Raw genomic sequence first — 16,938 nt, 5'->3', positions numbered from 1 at the left:
GACCATGCTCTCAGTGTGAAGACATTCCAAAGGTAAGTCAGGAGGTTTATCTCCCAGTCTTCAACTCTGGCAACTGTGTCCGAAGAACGTTCAATCTTCATTAAAGAAGAATTATATTTCTTCTGACTAAGATTTCAAGACAATCCTTACACTAACATGAAAGAAAGGCTGGTTGATTTAAATGTAGTTTTAGTCCAACGTTTACTCAATAGTAGGTTTGAATGAGATTGCATTTTAGAGCACAATTTGAAGCTGGTTCTGTCGAACGTTCCAGTGGGATTTGCTTCCAAATATGTATGCTAAGCACTTCAGACATCAGCACCAAGAACCTAGCTGCCATACCATGGAATGCTGCAGCTACTGGAATCCAATCCCAGGACAATGCAAATACTGTAATGCAATCTGGATTCCAGCAAGTCATGCAAAAACCTGTTAACTGCAGAGCAAACAGTGTTATCACAGCTGCTAAATTTACTGCAGTATTCTACCACCTCCTACCTTTGTTTTCCGTAACTGAATATATTATTTATCAGCGAACGTGAACAGTCAAGGCATACACAGAAGATCAGTAAGTATATAACAACATCAAGAGAGCCAGACACACATTTCTGAGCTCAGAAATTCAAATGCTACACCACATCCCTTTCAGCAGTCTTGGGCAATCACTCTCTCAGTCTCCGTTCCAACCTTGTAAAACATGAAGAGCAGCAATTACTTCTGCCCACAAAGGTAGTTGCGATAGTGAAACAATCAGAGATAGTGAAGCCTAGTAAGACAGTTCTAAGCTGAACAGCAAACCACACCAGAGAGCAGCATTTGTAAATCCAAGTAAATCGGAATAGCTAACGCTTTTCAGCCTGAGAAGCACATTTACTCTTGGGAAACCTTCTGGGGGGGGGCCTGCATTCCAGTGGTGGGTGTGGCCACAGTGACAGCACAAAAGTCAACCACTATACAGTCATACCTTGGTTGACGAATGGAATCTGTTCCGGAAGTCCATTTGACCTCCAAAATGTTTGAAAACCATAGCACAGCTTCTGACTGGCTGCAGGAAGCTCCTGCAGCCAATCGGAAGCCGCCTCAGATGTTCGGGTTCCAAAGAACATTCACAAATCGGAACACTCACTTCCAGGTTTGTGGCGTTCGGGAGCCAAGACCTTTGAGTCGCAAGGCGTTTGTCAACCAAGGTACAACTGTATACCATGCCCAGTATGTGGGGTCTGATTTATCTGTGTCTATAGAAACCCTACCCATTGGTTTATTGTTTAAAAACTATTCATAAATGGAGTATCCATTAAAGTAAACAGGTATTTTCATGCCACAAGTGGACATTTATTTTTCAAGCTTCTATACTACCTAGCCTCTCACAATCAGGTGAGAAGTCATTACAGTAACTTCAAGTCATTTAACTTGACTGTAAAATAAGTTACTTCCATGAACTTGTCTTTCTACCAACTACTTCAAAGTGCACATCACCTCCCAACACATCCTTTCAATACATTATTTCCAGGAAGTGTGATATAATCTGTTACCATTAGAAGCCGGTTACTTGTTCAGAAATCCTTTTTTAAATAATAATAATAATAATAATTTTAAAGCCCTGCAGGAACCTGTAAGCTATGCACTTACTACTTCCTGCAGACCATGTGTACTAACTCCACTCCTGCCCTCAAGATAGCAAACTTGCATGCATGGAAGACAAATTCTATACACTCCAAACATATCACTTCCAGAGAACCTAGACAGCTGAATTGCTCAGAACTTTCCTCTGTGTTTTAACACTGTCCCCCAGCCCCCGCAGGCCCATTTATCATTCTTTTTTATATTTCCTACACACTGCACTAAAATCTGTGCTTCCTATTCATATCAGATCCCTTTGCACTTCACTGATTTCCTCCCCACACACTCAATCTCTACATCGGCATCCTGGTGCACAGGGGCAGAAGAACGACCTCCTTTTCACCGATGAAGCATTGTTTGTCTGTAAAAATCAATAGCTTACTATATAAAGCAAGAAACAGCAAAAAAAGTTCATTGCTGCCCATCTTGCCTTCCACTGAAGAGGTTAAGAGATCAGCTATTTCGCTGCCGCCCCCCATCACAAAGGTCAGCCAGTCTCTGCGACTGGTTCTCCTGACCCCACTTTGAAAACAAAGCAAAATAAACCTGAGATGGAACAGAATAAGTAAAAGACAGTTCCCAGAATCTTCTGGCAGATAAAAACTTTTAATTTAGTGCCTTGCCTGCTTTATTGTTGATGGGCGGCAGGGAAGACGGGGACATAATTTGCCCTCCCTTAGCCTGTAATGCATGCCCCATTCAAAGCAGCTGTTTGAGATCCCACTCCAATACAACCCATTAGCAAGAAAGGAAGATGTCAAGAAAGCAGAGAAGTAATTATGCTCTACACACAGTCCACTCCATTTTAGCAAAATAATCTATCAAGAGTTGCCACTTATCTTAAGCAGTTTCTCAGACAACCCACAGCTATGCAGATTGAAATCATCTGCTGCACGATCCAGCAACCCTACACAGCTTCCACAGGGCACAAGGCTGCCAATCTTACATAACCTGTATGCCCTGAACCCACACCATTGAAATACAAAAACAGACGCCAATGCACTGGCAGAATACCATGATGGTGACTGCAGCAGCAAGAGCCAGTTCAAATCTCACCTTAACAAAGAACTTACTAGGTGACCTTGACCAAGTGACTGTTTCTTTCAGCCTCGGTCTTCCTCAAAATTCCACAAAATGGGCACAAGGAAAACACCCACCTCACACTTTATTAGGATTGCTAAAATAATCCATGTGAAGCCCTTTGAACACTCAAAAGCACTTTGGGGGAGCGAATTACTACTATCATTAAATGAATACCAGATGTCAGAGATGGGAAAGCCTTTTTCAATCCAAGGGCTGCATTCCCTTGTGGGCAAACTGTCTGGGGCAGTATGCCAGGGTAGGTGGGTCCAGGTGCAGAAGTGAGTGGGCAACTTAAAAAGGTAAAGGGACCCCTGACCATTAGGTCCAGTCATGACCGACTCTGGGGTTGCTGCTCTCATCTCGCTTTATTGGCTGAGGGAGCCGGCGTTTGTCCACATACAGCTTCCGGATCATGTGGCCAGCATGACTAAGCCGCTTCTGGCGAACCAGAGCAGCACACGGAAACGCCGTTTACCTTCCCGCTGGAGTGGTACCTATTTATCTACTTGCACTTTGACGTGCTTTCGAACTGCTAGGTTGGCAGGAGCTGGGACTGAACAACGGGACCTCACCCCGTCATGGGATTCGAACTGCCGACCTTCTGATTGACAAGTCCTAGGCTCTGTGGTTTAACCCACAGCGCCACCCGCGTCCCATAGTGGGCAACTTTCCCTTGGACAATAGGCTGTATTCCAACCATGCAGAGGCCAGAGATGTCTACATCCCTGCCCCTGCACATATATCCACATCCAGGCAAGTAGAAAGGCCCAATCACAGTCCAAGAACACATTCCAGACATGCAAAAGAACTTGGAGGAGGCTGCAGAGGAGGGTGAGTGACAGGGGTGACCTGGGGAGAATGCCAAAGGCCAAACAGAAAACTATGGGAGACTGAATTGGTGTCACAGCCCAAGGTTCCACACCCCTGCCCATATACAATCATGAACAAATGAAGAGGCTTTCGCTTTACCACGGTTTTCGTGAGAGAGGACAGAGGTTAAATATCACCTAAAGCGCTTCCTTCCTCTCATTATCTTCCACTTCACTTGTAGGAGCAACAGAGCTTTTAGAAGCTCTTATTTACACAATTAGCATTACAGACTCTGGCAACGCATGCCTAAGAAAGCATCTACTAAATGTATCAAGTGCATTCTTAAAAAAAAAATAAAAAAATCACAAAAAGATTCCGAAACCTTTTGTTTATTTCAAAATATAAGATTCCGTCTGAGACAAGAAGTTGATGAAGTGTTTTAATATTTTCTTCCTGTATTGTGAAATTTTAAGTAATTCTAACATCCTGTCAGTTTTGTTTGAAATTATCTAGTCTCCTCGAAAGAGGGGAAACAAAGAACACAGGAGAGAGAGAGAGAGAGAGAGAGAGAGAGAGAAAGTGTTTTAATACAATAAAAAAGAACAGTATGATACAAGCTTATTTGTAGGATTTATGATCTAGGCTTTTAACAAAACACTTATAGTGCTTGTGCTCAGATACCATTTCTGGTGCTTTCTGGGAAGCTACATGTCCAGACCCACAAGCTCAGCGAGCAAGAGACTCACTGACTTCCTAATCTTTGAGTACGTTTCATTTCCTGAGTACCATATTCCATTTCTTTGTATTTCACATTCACATCAGCCATGCCCACATACTTTCGCTTTCCATCACTCTCAAAGCTCAGATGCTCAAATTTTAAAGTCCTAAATCAGACAGAGAGTCAAGATTGCCTTGCCTAAAACGATTCTTACAGTTCTGCAAACCTAGTCTTGGGACCCATTATCCACTGGTCACTAACCATTTCATCAGGAACAACATTAGGAAAAGTGAAAGGGTTCAATGCCCTGTAGGACCAGATTTTTGAGGAGGTCAAGTTATCAGATTCACCAACAGCAGTCTTGAGCCTTGCTGTGCATTTTCTTCTGGAGAAGAAATATCAACTGAAAAATAGACGCATTTGCAGGTGGCGCTGTGGTCTAAACCACAGAGCCTAGGGCTTGCTGATCAGAAGGTCAATGGTTCGAATCCCTGCAACGGGGTGAGCTCCCATTGTTCGGTCCCAGCTCCTGCTCACCAAGCAGTTCGAAAGCATGTCAAGTGCAAGCAGATAAATAGGTACTGCTCTGGCAGGAAGGTAAATGGTGTTTCTGTGCACTGCTCTGGTTCGCCAGAAGTGGCTTAGTCATGCTGGCTACATGACCCGAAAGCTGTCTGCAGACAAATGCTGGCTCCCTCGGCCTATAGAGCGAAATGAGCGCGCAACCCCAGAGTCGTCCATGACTGGACCTAATGGTCAGGGGTACCCTTTACCTTTACCAAACCAACAGTACCAGTCAACTGAAAGTTCTCCTTGCCAACTAGCACAAGTTTCATCTGCTCATTTTAGACTGAACTTCTGGTTTTCTACTTAAGTAATGAGGGCATTCATATACCACTTAATAGTTAGCATTTCTAAGCAGTGTACATAAAGCAAACCGTACAGTATAAAACAGCAAAATACAGTGGTACCTCGGGTTACATACGCTTCAGGTTACAGACTCCGCTAACCCAGAAATAGTGCTTCAGGTTAAGACTTTGCTTCAGGATGAGAACAGAAATCATGCTCCGGCGGCGTGGCAGCAGCAGGAGGCCCCATTAGCTAAAGTGGTGCTTCAGGTTAAGAACAGTTTCAGGGTAAGAACAGACCTCCGGAACGAATTAAGTACTTAACCCAAGGTACCACTGTAATCATAAAACACACACACACACATGAATGCAACCTTACTATGCCTGCTGGAATAATATTTTTTTAAAGCCTGTGTCATGGCACCTCAAGTTCAGCAAGAACTGCACCTGTCTGATCTCAGTTGAGAGGGAGTCGCACAGTCTTGGGCTCACAGCATTTTATGCATGGCTTCTAGTTGTTACGATTTATGCATCCAAGGCTGCCCAAAGGAACTCAGTGATTGGGCAGTGATATAAGGGATCATTTGGTCCTCAATATATCCTGGACCTATGTTATTAAGGGCCTTGTAAATGAATATTGAGCCTGGCCAGGTCATATATGGGCAGTCATGTAAGCTTTTAAGCACCAGAGGTATGTGTTGGCATTTAAAAAACAAATAAATTATTAAATTGGTATACTGCTCTAAACCCGTAGATCTCAGGGCGGTTCACAACATAAGTCTTTCCCCATGAATAATATTCTCTCTCTTTAATGGGGTTAGAGAGTTTGGCTATAGCTGGAAAGATGTGGGTTCAAATCCCGACTTGGCTACAAAGGTCACAGGTTGGTCTTGTGCCAGTCTCTCTCTCTCTCTCTCTCTCTCTCTCTTTTTCTCCTCTCTGCCTCACAGGGTTTTGTGAGTATAAAATGGAGGGGGAGGAACCATGTGTGTTGCCTTCAGCTCCTCAGAGGAAAGGCAGGATATAAATGTAACAAAAATAAATGGAACTCATAGCAAAACACATAGATTTGTAAATTAAGAATCCCTGCTCGTTTTCATAAAAGGAGGATACAAGACCATGCATATGAACAGATGATCCAAACAAATGCATAATTGAAAGGTAATACTTGGGACACTCTACTCATATGCAACTATCTTTTGGTGATCCAAACTTGTACTGGCAAGTGAGGTAAACTCCTCGGGAAGTTTAGAGGCGGAATAGCAAAGTTTGGAATATAAATTAATATAAATTATATAAACATTTGTCCTGATGTTATTTGATTGCGGTTCTGTATTTTACCAATTCATAACTTCTGTAAACCACCCAGAGGACTTGGTTGATAGGGAGCACGAAAATGTTGTAAATAAACAAACATGGAGAAATTGGAGATGGAGATATATATACATGCACATCTCTCTCATGTTAGTTTTCAACAAGAACCACTAGGCCAACCTTGGCCAAACAGGTAAGCCCTAGGTGCTTTGGACTGAAGCTCTCATCAGCTGGCTGCAGTCGATGTGAGCAGCAATCCAACACGCCTGTAGGCCACGCAGGTTGGCAAAGGTTGGACTAGGCTTTTCTCATTTGAAGGCAAAATATATAAACATTCCTGTTTGGAATCCAGTACTCATCTCAGTGTCTTTTGTCAGAAACTACATCTGAAGAGAAAGGAAATGAAAGACAGTGAAGTAAACGACTGCAACTTTTAGTAGTAAAATAAAACAGCCTGAAATATTTCACCTACCTCATCAAAGCCGTTGTCATCTTTCTTCAAGGCTGCAAAAAAAAGAAAAGAAAACTGGTTATCTGCACTGTATTTCAATCAGTAGCAAAGAGCCAGGGACGGAGCGAAATTAGAGGAAATATTTATCTGCATTTCACAAGTAGGCAACCTCTGATCTACAGGCCCTGTTTCATATAGGGAGCAAGGAATAATAGGAAATAGAAGAAAGGAGGACAGAAAGAAAGAGAAGGTTCTGCCCACTTTTGTCTCCAGCCCCTACCACTGCCTGTTTGCACCTCACAACAGATCACCTCCAAAGGAACGGAGCCCTTGACAAAAAAGGACTGCCTGCCCGTGTTGTATTTATTGAGTATTTACTTGCATAACACTTTACTCAAAAAATTGAAATGTTCATAGGTTAGTAGAACTGTATAGCAAGCATGAAAAAAAATCCTTTAATAAGTTATAATACAACATTCAGTTGTCTCCTCTAGCTCAGCAGGACTTGAATCTGCACGTTTCTACTTTCATTGAAGCAGACCTACGGGAGCTTGCAAGTGAAATGGCAGAAGTTGATTGTTCAATAAGCCTATTGTGAACACCTTGCCATCCATTGTTTACTTATAATGTATTCCATCTGTATGAAATCAACAATTACACAATAACATACCTTGCTTAATGTATTGCCACACTTCCCCATAACTTATCTCCATCTCTTTCTATCCACATGGAGTTGGGCAGCTAAAATGCAGAGGAGATGGCCTAGGGCTGATGAGAGCTGAAGCCCAAAACATGTGGAGGACACCCAGATGGTGAAGTCTAAGTTACACCCATATTTATGGCCCACTCATAAATGGTTCAAAATTAATAACAAGGAAGAAGAATGGGTAGCTGCCTAATGGATAGGTGAAAGCCTGCCTTCATCTTCAGGCATGGCCAAACTTGGCCCTCTAGCTGTTTTGGGACTACAACTCCCATCATCCCTAGCTAACAGGACCAGTAGTCAAGGATGATGGGAATTGTAGTCCCAAAACAGCTGGAGGGCCAAGTTTGGCCATGCCTGATCTATATGAATATATCCATTAACTTATATCAGGGACAAGGACTTTGAGGCATTATAGAATGTTGGACTTCAGGCGACCAGAGGCAGGGCCTTTTCTGTGGTAGTGCCCTGTAAATGGAAAGCCACCAGATGCATCTGCTGTCAGATGAAGATGCCTAGATTATGTTGTGGCTGAAGGAACATTCCACAGAAGATGACTACATATGGAGGATTCATTTCCAGGTCCCAGGTACAAGGTGCAACGGGGGGTGGGTAATGTGGAGTCATGCATGCATGAGCACATTGCATTGCTTTGCTCCTTCCATCTCAGCAGGTAAAGGATGGGCCACCCTAACTTTTAATTTTCTATTTTTTTAAAAAAAATGTCAAAAGTATAGCTAAAAAGGCATCTATGACCATTTGCAAACTTAACATTGACAAATTTTAGTAGTAGTAGTAGTAGTAGTAGTAGTATGATAACTAGCACTAAAACATTAGGTAGCTAAAACATTAGACCAAATGGACAATTCTGCTCACAGTTTAACAATAAAATCATCAAAATGCATCTTTTTTTTCTGCAGTTCAAGCTATACGTTATAGCTTTTTCCACAGAAAGGCAGCTTAGAGACTCTTATCACCAAGGAGTGAGAAAATCACATTATGTTTAAACACCCAGACAACGGGAGTGAAACAGGAGAGAAATTGAGAACAGCTGTAGCTCAACATCTAACTTGCAGCAGCTGAATTAGATGGTAGCAAACAAAGTTACTAGCATACAAAAGAAAAATGCTCAGCTTTTACAAGATAGCTGTTACCACCTTGCTGATTGAACTTCTAGCCAAATTCTTGAGTTTTAAACTAACCCCTGCACTCTTGGCTCACCCCTCACCCCAGCTTCCTACCAAAATACATGATCTTTAACACACGCACATAACAAAAGATAAAGAGTTCCTTAAACACAAATATTTTTATGTACACACTTTAATGCCTTTAGGATGCATTTATTCAAAACATTTACATGTTGCCTCTCCACATATGCACCCAGACCAACTCGCAGTCTTAAGAGAAGTAAACAAACATAAACCAAAAAGCTGCATTAAAAAACAGCAGCAATAGCAATGCAGTCAGATGGGTTTCAACCAGCTCCTAAAATGCAGAGGAGCAAGCCGCAGGCAGACACCTCTGGAGAGACAGAGCTACCACAGAAGAGGCCCTGCCCCCGATTGCCACCCACCTAAACATTGAAGGAGGCAGCAGCCAGACCAGGGCCTCTGAAGAAGATCTAAAAAATATTAGCAAGTTCATGAGGGGATAACAGATCTTCTGTTGTCTATCTCTAGCAGCTGTCTATCCTTCTGCATTTATGCTACTAAGCACGACCGCACATCTCCATCCTAGCACAACCATGCAGAAGGGGCAATCGCACTACCTACCATGTGTTCACTACCCACCCGGCAAAGTGGCATTTTTAATCACTGGGTGATTTTGAACATCAGCCCTCAAACCCCAGGCAAGACCATGCCAAATATCATCATCCTTAAAATGTGACCTCCATGCAAACTTAGCAAAGTGTTCCAGTCCAATAACATGTGATGCAATTCTGCTAACGAAACCAAGCAGGTTTAGCCTTGTAAATTGCTGGGTGGAAACTACGTACCTGAGAACTATGCACAAGCTGCTCCGAATTCCTTGAAGACAGGCTTATATTTAAATAGATTGTGACACAAACTGGCACAAAAGTTGGATCAAATCCTAAAATGCTTAAATTTCCCAGTGCAAGCAGAATGTGAAGTCTGCAATTAATTCCATTTGGTCTCTGAAATATTTAGAATTTACGTAGGGCAGTTACTCAGAATGCTCTTAAAACAGCTTCCATGGGTTTTGTTAGGAGCCCAAGAAAGTGATGTTCAAGCTTTCAGAAGAGTTACTTCTGAAAACAACCAGTGATGTAGTTGGGTGCCTTTACAGTGCGATCCTAACCTTACTCCCAGGAAATAGGATTGCAGCATTGGTGTCTATAGTGTGCCTGGGGCAACCTTTCATGAGCTGCATTTCCTCAGAATATGGAGGGATCATACTAGTAGAGGGTAAGAACCAGAGTCAAAAGTGAGTTTTGTTATCTCTGCATTTTTCTGCCTTTGTTTCCCATTCCTAATCCCATTTTTATATCCTCCCTGCTAACAATGTATTTTCCACCTTTGCAAACTAAGCAAAGGAATGCAAGAAATTACCCCCAAGGCCACTTATGCCTCAAAAGCCACAGGCTGCCTATCTCTACTTGAGAAAAAAAGATAACTAGAGAGGGAGGGAATAGTGTTGCTTTTTTAAATATATCTTTTTCTTTCATTATCCAGTAATGTTGGAACTGTAGGCTAGCCACCAACGAAACTGAATCAGGAATAATATTCAGGTGACAGACAGGCGCAATGCACAATTCGTTTATGGAAGTCACTGGAACAAGATAGGGCAATAGCCATTGGTCACTGACTTTAAAAAGGCATGGCTATTAGCCATGTCAGATAAATGGCATTTCCAGGATTAAAGGCAATAAATACCAGCTACAGCCTGAGAGGGCTTTAGGTCTTGCCTGTGGCTTCTTGGGGATCTCTGGCTGGGCCAATGTGGGAAACAAGATACAGCACTGGCCTACAAGGTCTGCACTCTTCTCAACTTCTTATAATTAATGAATGGACCTCACTCCTAAACACAATGCAGTGGTCACAACTTAAGAGTTACAGCCTACTTTTATTTCCAGTGCGCTCATGCAATCAAGCGATTAAGAACTGCATAAAAGGGTGAGCAGAAGGTAGATCAGAATCTACTAGCAGATTGCTAGATGATTTGCAGTAGATCCACAAGGGTTTCTGGTTCTCAAATGCTTAGCAATAAAGCACCTAAAACAAATTTAAGGACAGGTGTAACCAAATCATCCATCTGGATAGGTGCACCAAATACATTCAAGAAATAGCCTCAAATCCGCCCGCCCCTTCAGAATGAAGGAACTGCTACAAATCAGGGATTCTAACACAATATATTGGAATCTAGGCAGGAGTTTATCCTGAAACTAGCATTGCACATGTCCACATGTGGGCCTAATCGGGATTTCCTCTTACCGTGGAAAATCTGATAAGTAAATATAGCCATTGTACATAGCCAGTCAATCCTGCAGACATGAGCACATTTTGTGGGGTCAACAGTCTACCATTTCAGTGGGTTGCTTGTCACCAAACCCTATCTCCGCTCTCTCCTCACCCAAGCACAACTCTGAACTTTTTGTTTCTGGGTAGCACCGAACCAAATAAATGCAATACCACTGACTGCCTCGTGCCCAGTTTGGAGAAGTTATTCGCTCAAGGACACCACGAAGCAAATGTGGGGGGTTACCTGGGAGACTATAACCACTGCACTTACATTTGGCTTTTATATGTGTGTCGTCGTTAGCAGCAGCAGCAGCAGCAGCAGCAGCAGCAGCAGCTTTACACAAGACCTCATTGAAAGCAAAACAACAAAAAAGAAAATTGATATTGCTCTCTAAACTCTCCCAAAAAATCCTTCTTGCCTATTGTGAAACATAGTAACTAGCTGGATAAGGTTGATAAATATTTTCTCCTGCACTCTTCCCAGAATATATATGTATATGTATATGTATATGTACTCAGGTTCAGAAATATTTGAACACATGCCCAGAATGGGAAAAGGCAGACGAGGGCAGAGGCAGTGGTGTCCGGTCCATTAGAGCAAAAAGAGCATTGCCCCACAAGTCTCAAACATCCCACCCCCCCTTCCTGCCTTCTTACTAACAACCAGTTCAGGTGGCTAAACTGGCTGCCAGCTGCCAGCTTCCTCTTCCCTAGCCCCTGTGTTGCCTTTGGAGAAGAGGACAGAAGCAAAATCAGAAATAGTTAGCTCTGCCTGTCACTGGGCTTGGCTTTGCTCTGTTGGCCCTCCTGCCCTGCCATTCTGAATGGCCATCACTGGAGGAGGGAGAAGTGATTGGGGAGAAACTGAAAAATGCAGCCTAGACACAATCTTTTCAAGGTCTCCCCAGAGTGTGGATAGCAAGCCGCAGAACAGCAAGGGATATTGGGAATGTGTGAAAGCTAACTTGCCAAACACAGAGAGAGAAAAACAGGATCCAAATTATCTGCTTTGTGCCAGATCTGCAAAAGGCCTCGGATGAAGTTTTGTACCTTACATGTTTGTTATCTCAAACTGCATTATTCACCCTCTACCAAAAAATAAATAAAAATAAAATCCTTCCTTGCTATGGCTAATCTAACTTTGTAGCTTCAACAAAGGGGTCTAAGGTCCTTGTGCCATCCCAAACAAGGTAATATTTTAAGCATTCAGAGTTGCCAGGTAATATGAGTTTGGCTTATATTTTACCTTAATTTGAAGGAATTACATACACCCCAAGTAATCCCAACAGAAGCTTATTGCATATTTCTATCAGACATCCTTTTACACCCCTTTTCTAAGTCACTGCTGCTTGCAATGACTAGCAAACATACTTTTTTTAAGTTCAGCATTTGCTAATAGGGCAAAGTGGAAACAATTTTACAGGAAAATGTTAGCCTATGCCTAAAGAAGCTGTAACTAGGGTTTCATTTCAGGCAAGAAGGCAGGTGGCCAAAAAAACAAAACAAAACCCCAAACCCCAGAACTATTTAGTGACATCAGAAATATGGATGTGGGCAGCAAGTAAATACTTTAATATAAATATAAGTAGGAGGAGCGTGTAGAAAATGATAGACTGCGATTTCTCAAAAGCTATCAGTAGTCATCTCACCTGAAACCAAGAAACACCCTTCCTGTTTGTTTACCCCAACTTATTTTTTAAAAGTGCATCAAAAACAACAACAACTAAAGCAACAGTTTCCATTTCCTCTAGACCTCTCTGATTTTGGGAAGGAGGTGTGAGGCTCTTAATAGGGTCCTAAAACCTTCCATGGGGGACGCGGGTGGCGCTGTGGGTTAAACCACAGAGCCTAGGACTTGCCGATCACAAGGTCAGCAGTTCGAATCACCGCAACAGGGTGAGCTCCCGTTGCTTGGTCCCTGCTCCTGCCAACGTAGCAGTTCGAAGGCACTTCAAAGTGCAAGTAGATAAATAGGTACCGCTCTGGCGGGAAGGTAAACGGTGTTTCCGTGCACTGCTCTGGTTCGCCAGAAGCGGCTTAGTCATGCTGGCCACATGACCCGGAAGCTGTACGCCGGCTCCCTCAGCCAATTAAGCGAGATGAGCGCCACAACCCCAGAGTCGGTCATGACTGAACCTAATGGTCAGGGGTCCCTTTACCTTTAAAACCTTCCTACCTCCTTCTCAAAGCTTGGAAAGCACTACATAGGCTCTGGGAAAGAGGAAGGACTCTGCGACCCTATCAGAGCCTCATACCTCCTTCCCAAAGCCCAGTGCACAGACTGAGCGCCCAGTGCATGCACACCACTTGCACAGCCCTAAATCCACCCCTGCCTACAGCCCTTCCCCATTTATTACATTTAATTTCTGACACTGCTGAATGATCCCAGACGCTTCCCTATCAGGCTGACGGCACACTGAAGTGGGCGTGTCTCTTTTTCAGAGCAAACTTTCTCAGATGATCGCCCTGTTAAGTTATCCGGTTTGTTTTTTTAAACAATAAAGTAAAGCCATAAGTAATGAGGATGGCGGGTTCAGAACAGAGGTGGGCAGCCCTTTTTCAGCCTGCAGGCTGCATTCCTTTCTAGGCAGCCAATGGGGCAGTAGTGGTCAGAGGCAATGAATTAAAATTCTAACAGGCTGGTTTTTACACACACACACACACACACACACACACAGCCTTGTCTCTGTTGTCCACATCCCAGGAAGCAAGAGGCATTATCAGCCTCACACTGCACCCTGGCAAAAGCACTCAAGAAGGGAACAATGCAGGATTGCTAAGGAGTGTACGGCTGTAGACAGGGTGCTCCCTAAGGCCTGAGGCTCCCATCTCCTAAGCTGACTTGGAAGCAAGCACCCACCGAGTTCAGGGGAATTTTCTCAGAGAAATGTGCTCAGAATTTGAGGGTTTGTGCTGCGATCCTATACAGTACACACTTTGAGAATTAGTGGGACTTCACCCCAAGTAAACGCACGTAGGGAGAGTTCTTGGAATTGTTCAAGACAGGGCTGTAAAGTGTCTTGCACAAGCATAGAGCCTTACCCCCCCTCCCTTTGTCCACACAGTCACACTCTCTACTCTAGAAAGGATATTCAGGACAAAGCAAGAAATACCGAAAAAATGACTAAGAACTCTGTGGCAGGCGGGGCTGAGTGAAGTAAAACAGTCGTCACAAGATTTAAGATAACAGAAACGAATGGAATAGTTTAGAAGACAGGGCATCGTTTTTCTATTCCTATGTCACTTCCAATTGGCAATCAGGCTGGGAGATGCAAGAACAGAAATTAAAATATGTGTGGCTCTCGCAATGGTGTGTCAGCCTGCAAGTCCTTTGTGAGTCAGCAAGCCAGCAGCACTGTAGATTCATAACAGTATTAAGCAAAGATTTAAAGGAAAAGGAAATAACTTTGCATCCGTAAGTTGGACCAGAACCTGACAGTTCGGCTAATTCACAATCCCAACAACTGCCTCCCTTACAGTTAAGCCATCTGGAAAACTAAGCGCCCACTTAGTTATACTCCACCAGCAGAAACTAGGTAATTAAGTGGCATTGCATGTCCCTCTTTGGTTTTTAATTACAGAACAGGGCCTAATAAAATAGAGAGGTTCCTTTTGCTATAACAACAATATTAATAGTGGATATGTAGGAGCACCCCCCCCCCCGCCACAAAAGAGGTTACCGCTCAAAATAATTTCCAAATACTGCTGCTCATTCATTGCACACTTTGTTACCTTCATCTTTCGGGGATGATTAGCTTACATTTGTGACTCATTCCTTCTCATAATAGGAGAGGAGGGTGCCTCTGAAAGGTCCAGCCAGGCTACATACAATATGAGTAGTTTCAAGTTATAAACCATTCAGACCCACATTACTCTGACTCTTTCTACAACATAATGGGCATGTTCTAACTGGGTCATCTCATGCATCAAATCCATGTTTGCCATGATATATGTACTTGACAGCTGCAGTCAATCAAAGCAGCAGTGAATGTATGCTACTATGATACACATTCATCTCGTTCACATTTTTTTCAGTGCAAACCTCAGGCACGTGTAATGCAACCTGCACTAGACCTGAAGTCCTCCAAATGTTTTGGATTTACAACTCCCATCAGGCTCAGCTGCCATGCCAGGGCTGATGGGAGTCGCAGGCCAAAACATCTGGAGGGCACCAGGTTGGCAAAAGCTGATGCAGTGCATTAAGTGGTTCATCAGGCACACGTACGAGATCCTATTCATTCCCTCCCTCCCAAAGCATAACACTGAAATCCATAACTAAAGGCTATTTGAATGCATGGGTCCAGTTAATACAGAGTACGGTAACTTCTACTCCCAAGTCCAGCAGAGACAGTAATTAGCATAGAATTACAAATCACTACTCCACTTTCAATGCACTTTTGTGAAGGGGAGGAATTAGGGGCACCACCTTTTAACCACTCTTGACTAAACGAAAGAGAACTTAGTTCAGGTTTGCAAAGGAATAACTAATCTTAAATTATCTCCAATACACGAACATCGAACCTATGATGTAAAATATACTCAACACAGAGTAAAGTTTTGTTACGTGTCGAGGATTAATACTCGACGTTTTTAAAAATAAATTTTAGGGCTGTTAGCCCAAATACATTGAATTGGGAATCACTTCTAAATGAGACTGTTATCTGGGTTTGGGAGCGCGGGGGGGGGGGGAGGAATGAATCTGATCTAGCAGCAACTTTTGCGTATTCGACCATATGTTGCAGAAAAAACTGAAAGCGGGAGGGGCGTCAAAAGAGAAAAAGAGGACTTCATCCGCATAAAGCGACCCAGAATAAGAGCTCTCCCCGCCCCCAGCGCTTCCTCGCGGGGCAAGGGCACCCAAGGAGAGCAAGCGAGGCTTAAGCATAGCTATCAACTTTTCCCTTTTCTTGCGAGGAATCCTATTCGGAATAAGAGAATTTCCCTTAAAAAAAAGGGAAAACGTTGACGTAAGCAATGCCGCCCCTCGCAGCCGGGAAGGCTCGCAAAAATAATGATGACAGACGCCCTACGCGCAGCTGAGCGAGCCTAACCCACTAACATCCCCCGGCTTAACTCGCTCGCTCTCACCCACCGATTCGGCCGAAACTCTCCGACAAAGTTCGCCGCAACTTTTTCATCCTGCTGAGCTTCTTCTCGGCGGGCGGCGGCTGCGAGTCGAGCAGGTCGCACATCTGGCTCCGCTGGGAGAGCGCAGAAAGAGGAGGAGGAGGAGGAGAAGGGGGCGGCGAGAAAGTCACCCAGCGCCCGCCCGGGAGCGGGGCAAGAAGAGGCAACCTTAGCCCGAAAGGAGGCGGCTTGCCGGTGCTGCTATGCACGCGCACAAGGCGCCCCAGGGAAAGCCCCGCTCCGTCCGGCTGAGCAGGGGAAGCGCTGCGCCCTCTCGCTCTTTTTACGCGGAAGTGCCCCGAGACGCAGCAAGCGCCGGAGCCGCCGCTACTTCGCCGTCCTCACCCATAGCCAAGTTTCTCCCGCCCGCCCCTTCGAGGAATTGGGCGACGCGCTCCCCGAGACAATGAGGGGTGGAGAAAGGAGGCGAGGGCGGGGGGGGTTATATCTGCGGGGAAGAAAGAGACCCCAGGAATGGGGAGGGTAAGAGAGAAAAGCAGGAGGGAGGGAAGGAGTAAGGCGCCGAGGAGGGGCAAAGCCCTGTCAGGGGCTGCGGCCAGAAAAAGGGAGGCTGCTGCTGCCGCCCCTCAGCCGAGCAGCTGCTGCTCCTCCAGCCGCGGCCCGGAGAGCAACTCTCTCCCTCCCGGCCGCCCTCGCTCTCTCCCCTGGAGGCGGAGGCCGCCCGCGCCCCGCCCACGCTCCCCGCTCGGCGCGCCGCTCATTGGCCCGGGCGAGGGACGCCGGCTCGTCGGGGAGTTTTCTTCCTCTCCCTCGCCAGCGTTCAA

General features: G+C 44.5%; 1 protein-coding gene across 2 annotated transcripts in view; it reads right to left on the bottom strand.

Moving 5' to 3' along the window:
• CDK14 (cyclin dependent kinase 14) overlaps positions 1-16,778 on the bottom strand; it is a 217,314-nt gene extending 200,536 nt beyond the window's left edge. Inside the window, exons 1-2 of one of the 2 annotated variants that reach the window (XM_080975366.1) lie at positions 16,119-16,778; positions 6,866-6,897 (exon numbers count right to left, since the gene is read on the bottom strand). In XM_080975366.1, coding sequence (XP_080831492.1) covers positions 6,866-6,897; positions 16,119-16,218 — 132 coding nt within the window. In that variant the 5' untranslated portion in view covers positions 16,219-16,778. The remainder of the gene's footprint in view (positions 1-6,865; positions 6,898-16,118) is intronic. The other variant, XM_080975365.1, reaches the window with a different exon arrangement.
• Between the last annotated feature and the right edge of the window lie 160 nt (positions 16,779-16,938).

The sequence above is a fragment of the Podarcis pityusensis genome (genome assembly GCF_964106645.2).
Source record: "Podarcis pityusensis genome assembly, chromosome: 12".
NCBI classification, from domain to species: domain Eukaryota; kingdom Metazoa; phylum Chordata; class Lepidosauria; order Squamata; family Lacertidae; genus Podarcis; species Podarcis pityusensis.
The sequence above is the reverse complement of the archived record's forward strand: the minus strand, read 5'-3'. Positions and strand labels throughout refer to the sequence as shown.